Below are 19,335 nucleotides of genomic sequence, written 5' to 3'. Positions count from 1 at the left end.
CATTGCAGGGATGAGCTCCTTTCGAAGCCCCTGTCCCTGCAAGGTGAGGCAGAGAGTGACTGGGGAGACAGTGGGTGACGTAGGAGGCAGTGGATAACAGGAAGAAGCTGTGGGTGACGGGGAGAAACAGGGGGTGATGGTGGCATGAAAAGGCAGAGGGTGACTGGGGAGGCAGTGGATAATAGGGGAAGCAGTGGGTGACAGGGGGTAGGCAGAGAATGTCGGGTGACGGAGAGGCAGTGGGTGGCAGGGAGAAGCAAAGGATGGCAGTGGGTGAGGGGTAGGCAGTGGGTGGCAGCAAGAAGCAGTGGGTGACGGGGGGAAGTGGGTGAAAGAGAGAAGCAGTGGGTGGCAAGGAGCAGCATAGGGTGTCAGTAAAGACAGTGGGTGACTAGGGAGGCAAAGGATGACATAGGAGGCAGTGGGTAACAGGGAGAACGAGTGGCTCACATGGGGAGGTAGAAGGTGACAGGGAAAGACAGAGGGTGGCAAGGAGTGACTGGATGACAGGGAGAGACAGTGATAGGGGGAAGGCAGATCATGGCATGGAAAGGCAGCGAGTGACTGGGGAGGCAATAGGTGACATAGGAGGCAGTGAGTAATAGGGAGAAGCAGTGGGTGACAGGAGGAGGCAGAGGGTGACGGAGAGGCAGTAGGTGTCAGGGAGAAGCAGAGGATGGCAGTGGGTGACAGGAGGCGGCAGTGGATGGCAAGGAGCAGCAAAGGTGACAGGGAAGACAGTGAGTGACTGGGGACGTAGTGGGAGGCTAAGGGTGACATAGGACGCAGTGGGTAACAGGGAGAACCAGTGGGTGACAGGGGGAGGTAGTAGATGAGAAAGACAGAGGGTGCAGTGCGTTTCAAGGGGGAGACAGTGGATGACAGGGGGGAGGCAATGGGTTTTTAATAAATTTTGTTTTTTTCTGTTCCCACACTGTGTGCTCCCCTGTTCCCCCCATAGGGTCTGTGCTCAACACTCCCCTCATTACTCCTCCTGCTTAAGTTTCTTCTCCCTAAACAGCAATCAACACACATTCTGTGTCCTCCCACCCTGGCAGCAGTGGTCCCCAAGGCTGCACTTAACAACATCTGCACAGACTGCAGAGTGAGTCTGGCAGCTGGCTTCTCTGTGGCTCTCTGCTGCTGAGGCTTGCTGCCTGTGTGTCAGTTTTTGCTGCTGGGCAGGAGGACGAGAGAAGCTGAGCACTAGGGTTGGGACGGGGCTGCCTGATGACTCCTCGGATCTCTCAGCCAGTGATCCGAGGAGTCTGAAATAACAGACAGTTCAACTGGTTTCACTCTCCTCAAAGGGGTCATCAACCTCACCCCATGTGAGTCGCGACCCCAAGCTGGGATGGCCGTGAGTGTGAGAACTGCTGGTCTAGTGTATGGCCAGCTAGCTGTATCTGAACTTCACAAGTATACCTAATGGATTGGCTACTGCCAAATTGTACCATAACTGCATTGTGTATTTCTCGTAATACAAAAGTATGCTGCCATAAATTATGTTTGAGCGTAAGCCCCTGTGCTTTTGTTGAAGACTTCCTGTTATGTCCATCTTCAGACAGATTAGGAGTCATAGGAAAAATGCACACCTGGTTACATCATGAACAAAACTACATTTAAAGTCCCGATTTCCCTATTGTGTTAATATGTTCATGCAAATGTATGGGTCATGTGCACAAATACCAGGTAGGTTTGGCTGCATGTAATATGTATAATAGGCACCTGATGTGCAGTGCTTCCTAGAAAGTCCTTATGAACAGGTCCATTCCTGGCTTACATGATTATTGGCAGTGCCACCAAAATGCATTTTATAGGATTTCAAAATAAATACACATTAAAGTCTTCAAAATATCACCCATGTGTATGTGGTTTATTTAGATAAGAGGAGACCTCATGGACTTTCTGGTATGATTGCTGGGGACTACTGCGTTTTGGGATGTAGTCATCATCACAGCGTGCGGGATACAGATGGTCTAAATACCAGCACCGGAATTCCAACAGCGTCGGGATCCCGGCTCCAGTATTCCGAACGCCGGCATCCCAAAGGTAAGTATTGGGGGTTAGGGGAGGGTTAGGTTTAGCGTTAGAGGTTATTGTTAGACACTAGGGGGAGGCACTAAGCGGGGAGGGTTAGGTTTAGGATGCGGGAAGGGGGAGGTTAGGTTTAGGCACTAGGGGGGGGTTAGGTTTAGGCAATGGGGAGGGAGGGATAGGGTGCGGGGAGGGGGAGGTTAGGTTTAGGCATCGGGGAGGGTTAGGGTTAGTAATACTATACTTGCCTACGGGTGTTGGGATTCTGTCTGTCGGGATGCCGCTGTCTGTATTCTGACCGGCAGCATTCTGATCACCGGGAACCCATACCCAAACCCGCAACTACCCTTGTGATCTATATAGCTAAACTTCCTATCCACCTATTTTGGATTGACTAATTAGATGAGTTATATATAAAGATAGTAAATGATGGATTATGTTTTATCTTCTGGCATTGAGTGGCGTTTGTGAGTACATGTCATTGCCTGTATCCAATATAAAATAACTGCACCAACATATATCTCTTCACTTATCTCAAAATATCTCCTAACACAACCCCTCCACTCCAAGCAAGGCTGACATCTTTCATCCACACTTAGGACCTCATTCAGAGTCTCTCACTAGATGCGATCGCTCGCCCCCAGCGTATGCAAATTTGTCAAAGTGACACCACGGGAAGCAATCGCTCGCCAAGGCATAAGCACGCCACCATGTCTTAGCGAACGGCCAGCGTACGCCCAATCGCACAGGCAGAGCCGCCCACCAGCACACGTCATCTCCAGGAAGTGTATTAAAACACTGGTGCATCGAGGACAAGCGGAAGCGATCGCAGTGCTTGTGGTTGCCTTACCCTACCCTTACCCTGCAAGCACTGCGAGGACTTCAGTGTAAAAAACAGGCATGTGACGTGTACTATGACGCTGCGTGTTAATTATGCATGCCTATAAAACGGCGTTGAAACACTCAGGCACACCTGCGTTCGCACCTCCACTCCCCCGTTATTAGTGTCCTGCCCCTTTTACCACCCACAAATGGCCTCTCCTGTCACTCATTACACTGGGCTGTCTTTGCTGGGTGAGCGAGCGGCCTGCGATTGCACAGAGTAGTTTGCACACGCGTAGAACGAAGTACGCAAACCATCGGGCCGCTTGCGAGTGCACAGCTATAGCGAGAGACTCTGAATGAGACTCTGAATGAGGTCCTTATTACCATATATGACTTTTATTTGTTTGCAGGCTGCACCCATTCAGTGGAATGCCCTCCCACGCACAGCAAGACTTCCTTCCAACCATTAAACCTTCCTGCGTGCTCTGAAAGCTCACCTCTTCCAGCAGGCTTAACAAACTCCTGACCAGCCCAGTTAACCTCGCTAAGCTGTTTTACCCAATAGCCACCCCTCTACACAATTCACACAAAGGGTACATCTGTCCACAAACAACCATCTGACCCCAGGCCAACATTGCTGTGTGACTGGATCACATAACCCACCAAGAACATTTTACCTTTTCAACCTGACTGGACAATGTCATTTGTAATTTATCTCACCCACCATACGGGGTCTGCCTCCCTCCTCTGCAACTTGCTTCACTAGTTTCCTATCCCCCTCAGGATCCAGTTCGAACACCTCTCTTACCTTATCCCACGCTTGCCTCCTAGAACTCCCTCGAGGTGCCCTTATCTTCTGGAACTCCATTACTTCTCAGACTCTTCCAGCTTTAAAATGTGTATTGAAACCTTTTTATTAAAGTGTATCAGTGCTCCTCATAACTCACCTCTCATCGCCTCTATCCCCCCCACTACCATATATGATTCCCAGACCCAGTTCACCCTCCAATTGTTCACCGGGTCCACTTAGTAAGTATAGTACAGAATAACTGCGTACTAAATCGATTCCCAACCAGATCTCCTGCTAGCTTGTTGCCCTAACCTTACCCCTGTTATCTTTCCCACCTCGGCAGATTGACCGGCATGGTCAGGCGATGATTGATTTAGAAAACGACAAGCAATGCGTGCTCCCGCTGGTCGTTTACGACATCAATCAACGCCTGAACATGCCGGTCAATCTGCCAATAACGACAGATTGACCATGTTCAGGGATGAGGGAGGGTGTCTACACTGAACGATATATCGTTCAGTGTGGGCACTGCACAGTTTAATGAACGACTGAACGATAGCGTTATAACGTTATCGTTCAGTCCTTCACTAGTCGGAAAGTGGATGTGCGCCTTTACCACTTAACTGAATAATATTTAAAAGAAAAAACACTCAGAAATGGTCAGACTGTTTTTTTTTTTTTTTTAAACAATATTAATTATAAATTTTGAAAGTATTGACCAGCGATATATCAGAATATTGATCATCGTGACATGTCAATTTTACATTTCCCCGGCGGCTGCTCCTATCTGCAGCGGCTAGGTATACACTAGGGCATACTTGCCTACCCTCCCGATTTGGTCGGGAGCCTCCCAAAAATCGGGTGCTGCTCCCGACCTCCCGGGATGGCAGGCAAGTCTCCCGGCTGCCGCCGACCCCTCCTGTAGCACCGCAAGTCTCCCGGCAGCTAAGGGGGCGGTGACGCGATTCGCGTCATTTTGGCACCGCCCCCCGCTTCACACTGCCTGTAATATCGGCAGTGTGTAGCTGGGGCGTGGCCAAAATGACGCGCTCGCGTGGCTCCGCCCCGCCTGCAAAAACTTATCATCTTGCCGGCCACGCCCCCTTCTGTTGGCCACGCCCCCCAGTAATGCCGATCTGGCTGCTCCCTCCCGGAAGGGGCAGCCAGATAGTCGGCATGTATGCACTAGGGGACTGAGGGCTGGTTCATTTACATTTCCCCTGAAGTTGCAGAGTGTGGGACACTGGCGGGCTGTCCGATCAGCAGTGACCAGGGAGGGTGCAGCATACTTGCCAACTCTTCCTGATTATCAGGGGGACTCCCTCAAATAGTAGCAATTCCCTGACTCCCTGAAGAGTCTAGCAATCTCCCTGATTGCACGTTACCCCCATTATGAAGCTGTTATATTTAAAAACAAAACAGATATATACATTTAAATTGGATCATTAGTATAATTTCCCTGCATTGGTTATTAGGCACAATGGGGGAGATGTTAGAAGCGCAGAAGCGGTATCAGCGCACGTTATGTGCGCTGATACCACTTCTCCCCGATGTATGATGGGGGGGGTTGCGCGGTAAATGACAGGGGTTCTATGAGCCCCTGTCATTATCGGCGCTGCTATCTACAAGATAGCAGCACCGATCGGCAGGGCATGTAAGAACGGTCAGATCACCTGACCATTCCGCCCGCTGTAGCTTTCGACAGCTACAGCCTGGTGGTGCCCTATCCCCGCAACAGGGACAGCGCTGTCCCTGCTGCGGCAGCTCCAGGCCTCAGGGCTGAACGCAGGGATCTCGCGATACTTGCGAGATCCCGCGCATGCTCAGTGGAGCCGGCTGGGACTGAGACACAGCGCATCAGGACTAGGCTGATGCGCTATGTCCTCAGGCAGGGTTCGCCGGAAGGGGGAGTTAACGTTCCCCCTCTCCGGCCAATGAGATGTTCATACATGTCATCGTTAGTGCTTCCTGCTTCGCCTCGATAAAGAGGAGAAGCAGGAAGCTATATAGCGGCACGTTTGGTGCCGCTATACTACATCTCCCCCAGTGATCCCTATGGCTACATGCTTTTTCTGAGAATTATCAGTGTGTTTTCATCAACAAGTAGATCTTACTAACAGCTTTTGGGCTCGTTTACATTTGGATGAAAGTAAATTTGATGACACGCCTCTCAGATGTAGCAGCACACGCCCACTTTACCACCGCGCTCACAGGTGCTGCTTTCACAGTCTCCCTGAAATGCTTTTTCAAAAGTCGGCAAGTATGGGTTGCAGGGATGCAGAGGGACTGGGATGTCCCTCTGCCATTGGCGGCTGCTGGATGATTATCTCTCCGGCAGCCGTCCAGTGTCTCCATTTCTGACTGGTCACATTGTTTGAGACCATGATAAGTAACGCACAGCCTGGCGTGGTTGCTAATTATGTGACCATTCCAGCCATGTGGTTAAAGAGCAACATAATATGTGGTTTGTGTGTGTTATGATATTATTTAAAGGATATTAATCCCTTTGTTGGGGGGCTCATTCTCTGCATATACATAAAGTCTGTAGAGAACAAGCCCCACTTGTCTTCCTCAGAGACAGATGTCTGCAAAAAATGTAAATCATTTGTTGTTTGGACCAGTGGGCTTTGCAAAGTGATGTGGTCGCACAACTTTTGTGATCAATAAAATAAAAAATGGGTAGAGGAACTTTTCTATATCCACCACCTACAAAAACAAGGGCACCCTCATTTGAAAGAGAGGATTCCCTTCTTTCAAATTATCTATTCTATACCTATCAAAGTTCTGGCCTGGTGATCAGTGTGATCTTCAGACAAAGGGCCTGATTCAGACCCGCTCGCGAGCGCATAGCGCTCGCAAGTGGGTCGATGGTGGGCCAGTGCGCACGCGCGGCATGCGCAACGCGCGTGCGCAAGCCCCATAGCTCCAGGGCTCACAACAAAACGGGGCGGCTGTCGATGTTGATCGACAGCTCGCCCCATTTTGTAGGCGGGGAAAGGGGGGTGGCTGAACAAATGGAGGCGTTCCCGAAGGAACACCTGACGTTTGTGGGCGGCCCTACTGACATCACGAGTGATGTCAGTAGTGGACTTCCTGCTCTTTTAGAGCAGGAAGTCCATGGTCTCCTCGCAAGCCCGATGGTCGTGATAATCGTGACCATCTCCTGCTCGATCGCACTAGCTGTGTGCGAGCGGACAGCAAAAAAAAAATTCCTCCCCGCCCTGATTCAGAGCGTGCGCTCGCAAATGACGAGCGCCTCTGAATCAGGCCCAATATTCCCTACACTTCAGAAAAATCACAGAGTCTAGGACTCGGTCAGTGTAGTGTTGGAAAAGGGGGATTAATGCCAAAGCAAGAGCATTAGTTCGTGGTGTTTGTAAGAAGAGAAACAAAATGCTTTTAGTTCACTTTATTTAAATTTAATTAAACAGTTTAAAAGTTTGTTATATTTATTTTAATGGAGCAAATAGTTTAATGGTATTGTCTAATAATGCAATGTCTGCTGATAAAAAAAAAAAAACAGATATAATCATTTCTTTGCCTAAAATAATTGAACAAAATTGATGTTGGAATGTGACGAGAGTAAACACTAAAAACTGGGCTCCGTACAGGACTGAGAAAACCCTCAGCAATGAAGGGGTTACACAACCATATGATTTTTTTATGGATGGCGTCAATTGGTCATACAGACAGTATATAGGGGAAAAACTAGTGTTTGAATAACCGCTTTTACTTTCTTACTGATGGCCTAAAGCTTACAATAACATGTAGAAAATGATAAACTGAAAGGGTTAAACTTTTGATTGTTTATATGGCGATGTAATAACTACACTGTAATTTTCGTGAATAACTACTGATTGTGTAATTATTATTATTATTATTTACAAATATGACCACATCTGAAAAGCAAAACTCTTGGCTGATGAAGAGTTACATAACTTGAAACGTTACAGTTTAATTTGTGCTCTCTGGAGGCGATTCAATTGTTTTGTTTGTTTTATGTTGCGGTAATTAATGGGAGCCCAATGTTGCAATTCAATTGTTTTGGGAGTACACAGTAACTGTGCATTTGCTTTAAAAAAAAAAATCGCCATCCTGCAGTGTACTTCTGTATCCCAGTTTATACTGTGAAATGTGTAGTGGGAACGGCTGCTAGTCTTCCAGAAGCATCAGGGCCAGGTTAAGGCTTGTGGGGGACCACTTCAAGCCACATGGAGCCTTCCGCCCTACTTTCCCTCCAAGCCACACGGAGCCTACTGGTCCATCCACTGCACTGATCACTCACCTGACCTCCCGGCAGAGCTGCTCCCTAGTCTCCTCATCAGCGGCACGGACTTGATGTGTCACGTGACGCAGATGAAGGGACTCGGGAGCCGCTCTGCGCTGTATGCAGAAGTACTGTCTGTGCTGCTGCATGCACTAGGACATAGAGCCGCGGAACCTGAGCCCCCATCTGGGAACAGGTTCCACTGGACACCTGTTCTCAGCCAGGTCATACCGACCCTGTGTGGGGGCCCCGGGGTGATCGCCTCTTAATCCAGCCCTGAGAAGGATCAAGCACTGTTAGCAGAAGCCAGGACTGTAACTAGCTATGGGAGAGCGCAGGGTTCTGTGGGCACCACTGCTGACCATCCGCGGTCCCTGAGTCTGGCTAGTAGGGGGGCCTGGAACAGACCCTGCAGCCAGAATCGCAGATGGAATGCTGCCCAGAGTATCCTCTGGACGATCCAAACGGCAGACTGCAGCCATAACAGCCAGCCCTCCCCGCCCCCCAACTCCATGCCATGCAATGAAGGGGTCGTGGCGGGCACCAGGTGCCGTTACTCAAATTTATGGCACTAGCAGAAGCTTCACACCTACTATAATCATCAATGACCTGTACATATTTCTGCTACCGATTCCACAATTGGCCTTCCTCATTGCTTTGCTCCTGCGTTTGCCTAAGTTTAAGTCACCTGAATTACTCATTAGTTTTGTCCCATTAATACTGTATTCAAGCTTTTGATTTTTGAGATGCAGGCAACTTTTTTAGCATTATTTTAGCAATGACCTTTAATTGCCAGACTGTTAAATGTTACCACTGTATCTAACCTGTTACGTAACTTTGTGTAATTTGCAAAAAGGCATACTTTCCTTTCAATACTAGTCTTATTGTCACCAATAAATGTTTTAAAGAGGGCTGGTCAAGTATACATCATTGGGGTACTGGATTGGTAACCCCTCTCTCTTTTGGATTTATTTTATTTACTAAAACTCTCTGACTAAAATATTGGATGAAGATTAGACAACACTCAATCACATTTGAGTCCAATCAGGAGCAGAACTATGAGAGACGATGGAGGCGCCTGCCGCCGGGCTCCAGTACTGAAGGGGCACCTGCTCCCTTGCCCTCAATATATTCACCCCACTTAGGGCTGTAACTATGTACCCGGAGTGTGCCGTTACGGCCGCCCAATACATGGCACCCCTTCCTGGCACCTGAGAAGCCACCATACATTAGTAGAGAGCTCTGTGTCAGACCATCAGCTGCCGCCTCCGTCTATCTATAGCCTATATCTGTACTCATTGGTGTTACTGCTCCTCAGCAACTTCTTTTGTCAGTGTGACACGTCCGGAGCCCCCCTCACCCACAACTCTCTGTCTCACCCCTCCATGGCATGCCTATAGTCTGTGTGTATCTGCTTGCGAAATACTTCATTACAGTGTCAGTGGCTGTGACCAAATTATAACTCGCCTCCGGGCGTTTGGGATGAATTTACGCCACTGAGTACAATACCAAAAAAGGAGAGTTATGGTAAAACGTACCTTTCTTTCTTCGAAGTACAAAGGGTCCACAGGGAGACATTCGGGTGTAGATGGGACCCAGTGGCGTAACTATAAATTTTGCTCCCCCATGGCCAAAAAGTTTCAGGCAAACCCCCCCCCCCCCCAAGGAACAAACACACCCAAAGACTACGTTTAAGGTGTGTGGTTACATGATACAGCAACGTGCCTTACACATTATGACACACTAAGTAATGCCACTTATAACACAGTGTGCCACGCCGGAATGCCCCTTACAACACATTATGCCACACCGGAGTGCCCCTTACAACACATTATGGCACACAGCAATGCCCCTTACACATCCCACACAATAATGCCACATATAACATAATGACATACAGTAAAGAGCTTATAACAAATTTATGCCATGCTGTAATGCCCGTTTCACATTATGCCACACTGTAATGCCACATACAACACATTATGCCACACAGTAATGCCCCTTACACATTATGCCACACAGTAATGCCCCTAATAGCACATTGTGCACACAGTAATGCCAAATACACATTATGCCAAACAGTAATGCCCATTACATCCCACCCTGACAGATCTACTTCACCAACCCTCCTTTCTGCTCCTGCCAGTCCGTCACCTCAGCTCAAGACAGGTTGCACAGTTTTTATGTCCGTGTAGAACCAGATTATTGGGAACATAGTTTATAACCTGTAAACTGTGTATCAAATTAGTGCCCCCTATAGTTGTGCCCCAAAATGCAATGCCCCCTATACTAGTGCCCCTTATTCAATGCCCGCTGTAGTAGTGTCCCTTTTGCAATGTCCCCTGTAGTAGTGCCCCTTATGCAATGCCCCCTGTAGTAGTGCCCCTTATGCAATGCCCCCTGTAGTAGTGCCCATTATGCAGGGCCCCCTGTAGTAGTTCCCATTATGCAGGGTCCCCTGTAGTAGTGCTCATTAAAGTAGTGCCCCCTGTAGTAGTGCCCATTATGCAGGGCCCCCTGTAGTGCCCCTTCTAGTAGTTAGCCCCCTGTAGTGCCCCTTCTAGTAGTTAGCCCCCTGTAGTTAGCCGCCTGTAGTTGCTCCCCCCCTCCGCGCGCACACAAACAAACACACACACAAAAGAAAAAAACACAAACACTTACCTTTATCCCCGCTCCAGTGCTGCTGCCGTCCATACCCCGGCGTCCGCTCCTCGGCAGTATGGGAGTGACGTCATTACGTCACTCCCATAGTGCTCTGTGGGACCCGGAAGACGGAGCTCACTCCTGAGCTCCGTCCCCGGCGTCCGCTCCTCGGCACTATGGGAGTGACGTCATTACGTCACTCCCATAGTGCCCTGCGGGACCCGGAAGACGGAGGGAGCTCCGTCCTCCGGCTGCCGCTGGGGGTTTGAATAGGAGCCGGGCGCCCGCTGGTAACACACTCAGCCGGTGCCCAGCGGATGGAGGGTGCAGGGGGTGCGACCGCACCCCCTGCACCCTCCGTAGTTACTACTACTGCCCCCGTCACCCCCAAGCTACCCAGCGCCTCCAAGCCACCGCGGGGGCTGCGGGGGCAGTAGTTACGCCACTGATGGGACCTGTAGGACCAGACACCAACGGCAAAGCTTTACAATCCCAGGATGCTCTGGTCCTTCCCCCTATACCCCACCCACAGCCTGAGGGCACTTCAGTTTTGTTAACAAGCCCAAGGAGCAGGATAGGATAGAAGGAAGACTGGTACACTGAGGAATCACACTCTCACACAGAGTAGGAAACAAGTGACCTGGAGAAGAAAACCCATAGAAGCTAGGAGCGTCAGGGCGGGTGCCCTGTGGAACCTATGGACTTTGAAGAAAGAGAGTTAACCAAGTTTTACCATAACTCTCCTTTTCTTCTTCAGGGTCCATTGGGCTCCACAGAGAGACATTGGGGATGTCCCAAAGCAGTTGATCAAGGTCGGGAACGCTCCTGAGCTGATAGGAGAACCCTACGCCTGAAGGAAGCAGCCTGTGAGGCAAATGTATCAAAGGCATAAAACATTTAGAAAGGTGTGGACAGAAGACCAGGTGACCGCCTTGCATAGCTGTTCAGCTGAGGCGCCACACTGGGCTGCCGACGAGGGACCCACAGAGCGAGTAGGATGAGCAGAGACTGTAGTCGGCACAGGAAGGCCCGTCTGCGTGTAAGCGTCTGAGATAGTCATGCAAATCCATCTGGCCAGAGTCTGTTTGTTAGCTGGCCATCCATTCTTGTGGAATCCATATAGGACAAAGAGGGAGGCTAATTTCTGGATGGAAGCAGTACGGTCCACGTAGATCTGTAGAGCATGGACCACATTGAAAGAGGCCTCACCGGCTGAGAGGTCTGGTGAATTAAAGGCCGGAAAACAACAATTTCCTCATTCAGGTTGAAGCGAGAAACCACCTTGGGAAGGAAGCCTGGGCATATTCAAAGAACAGCCCTGTCCTGATGAAATATCAAAAAGGGGAAGCGACATGAAAGCGCCCCTAAATCCGATACCCTATGGGCAGAGCCGGTGCTACCATTAGGCAGCTTTAGGAGGTTGTCTAGGGGCACCATCCACTGGAGGACGCCTCTCTGAAGGATGTCTCTTTCAGCCCTGGCTGGGTCTACTGATGACCTAGGCTTATGCTGTGTGCAGACAGGCTTAGTGTGTGTGGGTGGGTGGTGGTGGTTTTGAGTGCTGACAGGGTAAGTGTATGTGTGTGTAGGTTTAATGAGTGCAGGCAGGGTGAGGTGTGTGTGGCGGGGAGGGGGGGTTAATGGGTGCTAACATATAATGGGGAGTGGATGTGTGGCATAATGTATTGGGGCAAAGCTGTATGGCATATAAAGAATTTGGGGCACATGTGTGGCATATGTATATGGGGCACTGTATAGCATAATTCACAGCTATGTGGCATACACTACATTTGGTGCACAGCTGTGTGGCATATGTATTGGAGGCATTGATGTACAGTAAGCATAATTACTGTAGGATAATAGAACGAAACCTGGGCACCCTGATAAACTAGTTAAGAGACTTGAGGTTGGAGATTGCCCCGTTGTGAGGAGAGGACCCGAATTATTACTCCTGAATTCAGTAAGGGCTGAATAGCTTTTCATAGCAGCAAGACCTTGGTTGAGTCCGATGGAGGTCTTGTGCAAAAAAAATGTTGGGGGGGTCGCCTCAGGAAGGAGAGGGCGTATCCGTGGGAGACCACTTCTCTTACCCAGGCATCTGACATGGTTTGATGCCAAAATGGGTGAATTGAAGAAGTCAGCCTCCCACCCTGGAAGCCCCCAGGTAGAGGCCCACCACATCAGGCTGCAGGCTTGTCCTCAGACTTGGCAGGTTGACGAGTAATAGCCCAGGCTTGTTTGGTCCTAGGCTTGGAGTCCTTGGCTGATGTCTGTTGCCGTGGAATGTCCCATGTATTTTGCCACCCAGGCCGTAGCCCTATCAGGACAAGTAATAGCTCCTGTAAGAGAGTATATAGATTTATGACAAGCTTCTATACATCTATCTGTAGTCTCCTTCAAGGAGGTTGTAGTATGAATGTGTAACGTGGCATTCTTAACCAGACGTGTTACATGAGAATCCACCATTGGGGGTACTTTCCATTTAGTACAATCAGTAGCTGGAAGTGGGTAAAAGGAACTGAACCGAATTTGAAATCTTTTACCAGGCATATTCCAAGCTTCACTTATGTGATCAGATAGCTGGTCAGAGTGAGGAAACTCTGGTAAAACAACGTTTTGTCACTTAAAAAGTGCGTGTTTTTTCTTAGGAGTGGGTTCTTTCTCTTCTATTTGTAGAATAGTTTTAACAGCTCTCACAAGAGCAGGTATATTTAGCTTAGAGGGTGGCTCCTCCGTCGTGCGCATGCGCTGTGGGCCACCATCGACCCGGTTGCGAGCGCTCAGCGCTTGCGACCGGGTCTGAATCAGGCCCAGAGTACCTTCTTCTTAGAGGTCTTAAATTGATCTATCTATCTATCTATCTATCTATCTAAGGGAAGCCGATGGACACAATCCCCGACACCGGGCTTACCGATCGAAGGAAAGCCGGGCGCCGGGTGTGGACAGCCACGGGGGGGGGGTAGGTTTAGGGCTCCCGGGGGGGAATTAGGGTTAGGCACCCCCCCGGGAGGGTTAGGTTTAGGCTAGGGAAAGGGGGGGTTAGGGTTAGGCACCCCCGGGGGGAGGTTAGGGGAGATTTAGGTTTAGGCAGCAGGGAAGGGGGGGTTAGGTTTAGTCACTTAGAGGAGGGATTAGTGTTAGGCACTCCTAAGGGAGGGTTAGGGTGGGGGGGGGGGGGAGATTAGGGTTACTTACCTTTAGCAGCAGTCAGGATCTTCACCCCTGCCGGGCATGCACTGTCAGGATTTGAACCGCCGGGTAATACATACTGATCCCCTAAGTAGCTAACTGACCACCACTCAATAAACAGGTCAGGTAGAGAGAAAGCCAAGGCACCTTACAAACAATGAACATTACTATACAACTTGGCAGCATTCATGTTCCTTCAATAACATGACGAGAGAGATTTTGGGGTCTATGTAGTAAGCCTTGGAGAGGGAGATAAAGTACCAACCAATCAGCTCCTGTCACTTTACAGGTTGTGGGGTATATGTACTAAGCTTTGGAGAGAGATAAAATGGATGGAAAAAAAGTACCAACCAATCAGCTCCTGTCACTTTACAGGCTGTGGGGTCTATGTACTAAACACTAGACGATTTTGTTAACGATTTGGCTGATTCCAATGCATCGGAACCACAAATCGTGCAGTGTGGGCTCCCGTGCGGTCAACAGTCACATCGCCTGATCTTTTGTACATGCTGTCCAGGGGATGCGGCTGACGATCCCATGCAGCGCTATGTGGCAGGGCCCAGCATATTGGGCGATCAGGCAATGGTTCGCCCAGTGTGTACAGACTGCCCAATATGTCGGCCCGTCGGCAGGGGGGGTCGTGTGTCGCATCTCTGGGTACGTACGTTGTTTAGTGTGTAGCCAGCTTAAGCCTTGGAGAGAGAAAGTGAACGGAGTAAAGTACCAACCAATCAGTTCCTGTCATTTTTCAAACTGTAAAGTGACAGGAGCTGACTGGTTGGTACTTTATCTCCATCCAAGGCTTAGTACATACACCTCTTAGTCACTTCCATCTCATCAAGATTGGTTCTGATGAATTATCTTGTACAACAGTTTTGTCACAATATGGTGTTTCTGATCAGCTGACTCTCTTGGACAATATACGTTTTTTTTTAATCATTCCTGTTCATTCAACTGAAGGTCTCTGTTCCCTTAAGGTGCGTACACACAAAGCGATAAAACTGAACGATATGAACAATAACTATATAGTTCATATAGTTATCGTTAATTTTTATGTACTTACCAACCTGTCAACGACCAACGATGCGCTTTCCCGATAAAGATATCTTTCATCGTCCATGCCTGCAGGCCAACTTGGACGATATCATCAACTTTGCCTGTTCAGAGATGTGGCAGGATGACTTCACTGAAAGATATCTGTGAAATGGAGGATTTCACACGGTCAGACTTGGAGACGATCAGATAACGATCGTTATCTGATCGTCCTGCATGTGTTCCATATCGAACATCCAACACATGCTTCAAACCCCCAACTACTGTAACGACCCACGATCAACGATCGCTGGTCCCTATAGTAAACCGGCTATCGATATCGACCAGGTTAGCCTGCATGCACGGGCGTTGGTCGATATCGATCATCCGTGCCCGCGCATTGACCATCGTTTGAAGGGGCCAGAAACTGGTCGATGTGAACGATAACAATATATCAATCTGACAGTGTGTATGCACCAAAAGATCTGAAAGATATCTTTCAAGTCGTTGGTGCTACAGCTCGTACCGTGTGTATGCACCATTAATGAATCTGCTGAGACCAAACGTGTTGGAGGAGTTTACTAATTACAGCTGCCACCCTTTTGTTTTAAGGGAGTAAGCGTTTCTATAGGAACATTGTATATGAATACTTATTTTATTCTAAACAGTAGCCCCTCCATCACTCCTTCTGTAGTTGTCTATCTTCACATATGTATCCAAACGTTAGAATAGCCAGCACTCAGCAGTCAATAAAATGATATAAAATTATCAAACATCCTTCTACTTGGCCTAGAATGAAATGTCCAACAATCGTTTTTGATCCTTAATATAATCCGGAAGAAGATGCTGGAGCCGGGAGAAGATAAAACTGGACCACCAGAGATAGTTTGTTGACAGTTCATCATATCATATCCGTGTAGACATGAATGCCGACATGGTCACCGTCGACATGCTAAGCATCCAGCAGTAAAGGAGTGGCTTCTGGGAAATAAAATAAAAACACCTAGTGCAGCTACCTGATCCAACAACATGTAGTATGCAGACCCTGCCTACTTGCAGCATAACGTCTCCCCAAACCTCACATAAACAACTTGTTCTGTCCCTGGCCTGAATATTTTATTTTTTATAAAATGTTTTACCATGGGAAAAAAAAACAAAAATGATGGAAATACATTTCTCCCTTTGCTTGGATGGAATTTTAACCCAAATGAATGTCTAAATTCAACTAAACCTGGGTATAGTCATCTGCAAGATTCTGCAAAGCTGCAGCCCGCATCTGTAATATCATACAAATAAAAGGAACTTAAGCGTGGCAGGCCGGTTCTATAGGGCAATATAGGGGATAATAGCGTGGCGAGAGAGACAGAAGGACGGGCTCGGCAGCCAGTGACAGGTGGTATCAACATGAGTCGGTATAGACAGTGAATTGGAATTAACCCTGTATTAATCGATCACTGCTGGTGAATGAACCACGACAGCAGCAGATGTTAACTCTTTGGGTATCCTCGCAGTGGATGGCCCGCTGGTTGATAAATTCTCATTAATTCCCAATTGTAAAAGGCAACGGATTATGCTGGCGCTATATAAATAATGGTTATTAATAAATAAATCAACCAACCCACCCCCAATCCCAGAGGATCTGCTCTCATTTACAGACCACCTCTATGATGTGTGATTCACTGAGTGCCAGATGGGGGCCAACCCTTAGCCTGACCCTGCTCAGTATAATACAGCAGCAGCAAAGGGGTTAATAACACCAAGTGATGCCGCATAATAAGTCTTGAAAAAGCAAAGGACAGTCTTCCAGTGAGATGGGGGTGGGAGAACCATGTGCTAAGGGGAAAATCCAGACCAGATTTTAAATACATCTGACGTGAAATCCAACGGCAGAGGAAGAGAGTCAGATTTCACATACACAGGGAAAGAAGAGAGAGAAAAAAAGAGAGAAGAGAAAGGAAGAGAAAACTGAAGGCAGCAGGAGTGTGTTTAGAAGCCAAAAGCATCACTAGCAAAAGCAGAGAGAACAAAGAGAATGACAGGGTGAGCCTGTGTGAGGTGCACAGTCTGCGCCTCTGCGTTGGGCATAAGGCACCCAAGGGTGCTGCTGCAGGGGCAATAGGTAGAGGGCGTACAATCAGGTAATACTGATTTTTTTTTATTTTTTTGTAATCTGCTGCAAACGATTTAAGGACATCTCAGGACAAGTTATTAATACAGGGGCAGATCTTCCTCAAGGCAAGCAATCTGCTCCCTGTGAAGGAACAGGAGTGATGGATTAGCAGTCAGGCTCAATCCCCAGGAAGCCAGTGGGAAGGATGGTGAGCCAGCGCACAGAGCCCCTCCAGGATGTAATTAGGTAACTGCTCTGTCTTATTCCGTAGTATTATAGGAGACCCTATAGACAGACCTGCTGGGCTCCCAGCCTTACTGCAGCGTTTGATTCAGTCCACACACACACACACACTCCGTGTCCTCTGTGGGAGCTCTTGCTGATACAGCACCTTGGATTATAGGAATACTGCAGCTCTTTTGGTGGGGGGAGAAAAAGAAAATCAAATATAAGGATATTTAAGTCAAGGTTTCGTCACATCTCATCTGGCATAAGAAAAGGAATTTATAGCTGGAGATATCTTGGTGTTGTGCAATAACGGTGCTGCTAATTTTTGTCCATGTACTTCTACCAATGCCTGGATCCTCCTTATGTCTTGTCAGCCATACCCCTCTCCGGGCTTGCCTTATGGTCAGAGGGGAGAGGTTGAGCTGCCAGTTAAAGGGACACAGGCCTGTCCCTTCCACCCTGCAAGCATGCAGGTAAACCGACCACGGAGCACTGTGTATACATACCCTCCAGCCAGCACCCGAGAGGAACCTGGATCCTACGCCAAACAGTTCCAATCCAGACGCTTTTCTTATCATATTGGGGGGGCTGCACCTGGTCCTGGCACCCAAGCTCTGCAAAATGATGGTGAGTAAAGGGGCACCGGAATACAATATATTGTATTTTTTTTTTTTTAAGGTTTAAATATTAATTTGACCAAATCCCCTCCTTTTCCAATTATACAAATTTGACTGGGGGGACCTGTACTATTAATTAAGCAGGGTCCCAGGAGGACTTGCACAGAGCCTGGATGTCGGCTCTGGTTGTCTATAATGGAAAACCCCTTTGATAATTAGATTATTATACACTTCTATTACTGTCACGTGTTTTATTAATATATCAGTTTACCTGTAACGACCAAATAATATATTGTACAGTGCAGTTAAAAGGAAAAAAAAAAACCTTCTCCCTTGGGAATTCCAGTTTTACTAAATCCTGCCAATTATTATCCGCTAGAGCTTGTACCCTCCTATGATTGGCTGCTTGTTCTTACCTGTGATGCCGGAGTGCAGCTAATTAGCAGTAACCAGGAATTTCTGCAGCTGTCAGAACCATGGTTATATGAAAGGCTTCATCCCTGAGCATCCATTCCCCTGTATGTGTACTCCTGTAATCACGTCTCAATGCACCCAGTACAAATTCCCCACTACCTCCTATGAGAAGGAGTTGGGCAGGTGAGTTCTTGATTGTAAATGCTTCCATTTTTAAATTAAGTCTTTAAGACTAAGTGGTGTGTGTATGTGTGTGTGTATATATATATATATATATATATATATATATATATATATATATATAATATATGCATTTCGCTGCAATAAAGGATCTGTATTCGCCTGAATGTATTATTTCTTAAGGTGTCTACACACTTAGCAATATTTTACACAATTTGCCAGATTCCGACACATCTTGACGACAAATTGTGTAAAATATGCCCAAATTGTGTGTCCACTCACGATTACGATGCCGATGCGCGTCCCGGCAGGTCGTACATCGCATCTTCAGATCTGCCGTGCTGTAGGGCAGATCTGACCATCTCAGTCACGATGCACTATGAATAGTTAGGAGGCACAATAGATCGTTTGTCACATTGGACAGTTTTTAACACCAAATCGTGCCCACGACTGCCGGGGAGAGTTCAAGGGGAAATCAGACACAAAGTTGGAACGTGAGCATATCGCCAAGTGTGTAGGCTCCATTAGTCGCCGACATCCGCCATCACTTTGCTTTCTACTTCAGACAGTTGCTGCGCATCCGCTAACGACAGGCGGCGCATGTGCAAGCAGAGACAGATCCCTAGCCCGATACATTTTGTGGTTGTGGCCCATAGGCTACAGCGGGCTGACGCCATCTGAAGAGCTTAATAAATCCGACAGCCTAGTAACCTTTGGGGCTGCTTCGGAGATATCTGCTACGTTCCCTCCATGGTGCATCTGGCAAATCCTTAATATTTGCCGTTACCACTGAATAAATAAGCCCCTAAGTATAGGATTTTAGTTAGGGTTTATAAAAGTACAAAGCTAGCTACATCCCTGAGTCTCAATCCCGATCTATGCCCTCTATCCCAAATCTAACCTAAAAATATCAAATTTATTTACAATGAGATTTAAAGAACATAAAAAGGAAAGCAGCAATGATCAGGAATGCCCCTTATGTCTCCTGATCAAGTTTAATGAT

At 47.9% G+C, this 19,335-nt stretch overlaps 1 protein-coding gene across 4 annotated transcripts in view; it reads left to right on the top strand.

Moving 5' to 3' along the window:
• Positions 1-19,335, top strand: part of FGD1 (FYVE, RhoGEF and PH domain containing 1) — a 197,243-nt gene that overhangs the window by 57,432 nt on the left and 120,476 nt on the right. The window contains exons 1-2 of one of the 4 annotated variants that reach the window (XM_088455694.1): positions 16,604-17,139; positions 17,496-17,748. The exons of 1 other annotated variant lie outside the window; for it this stretch is intronic. In XM_088455694.1, the coding sequence (XP_088311820.1) occupies positions 17,589-17,748 (160 nt within the window). In that variant the 5' untranslated portion in view covers positions 16,604-17,139; positions 17,496-17,588. 2 more of the 4 variants (XM_088455693.1, XM_088455698.1) reach the window with 2 other exon arrangements.

The sequence above is a fragment of the Taudactylus pleione genome, unplaced genomic scaffold, assembly GCF_031769625.1.
Source record: "Taudactylus pleione unplaced genomic scaffold, aTauple2 ptg000665l, whole genome shotgun sequence".
Lineage (NCBI taxonomy): Eukaryota > Metazoa > Chordata > Amphibia > Anura > Myobatrachidae > Taudactylus > Taudactylus pleione.
Note: the sequence above shows the minus strand (reverse complement) of the source record. Positions and strands in the feature narration are given on the sequence as shown.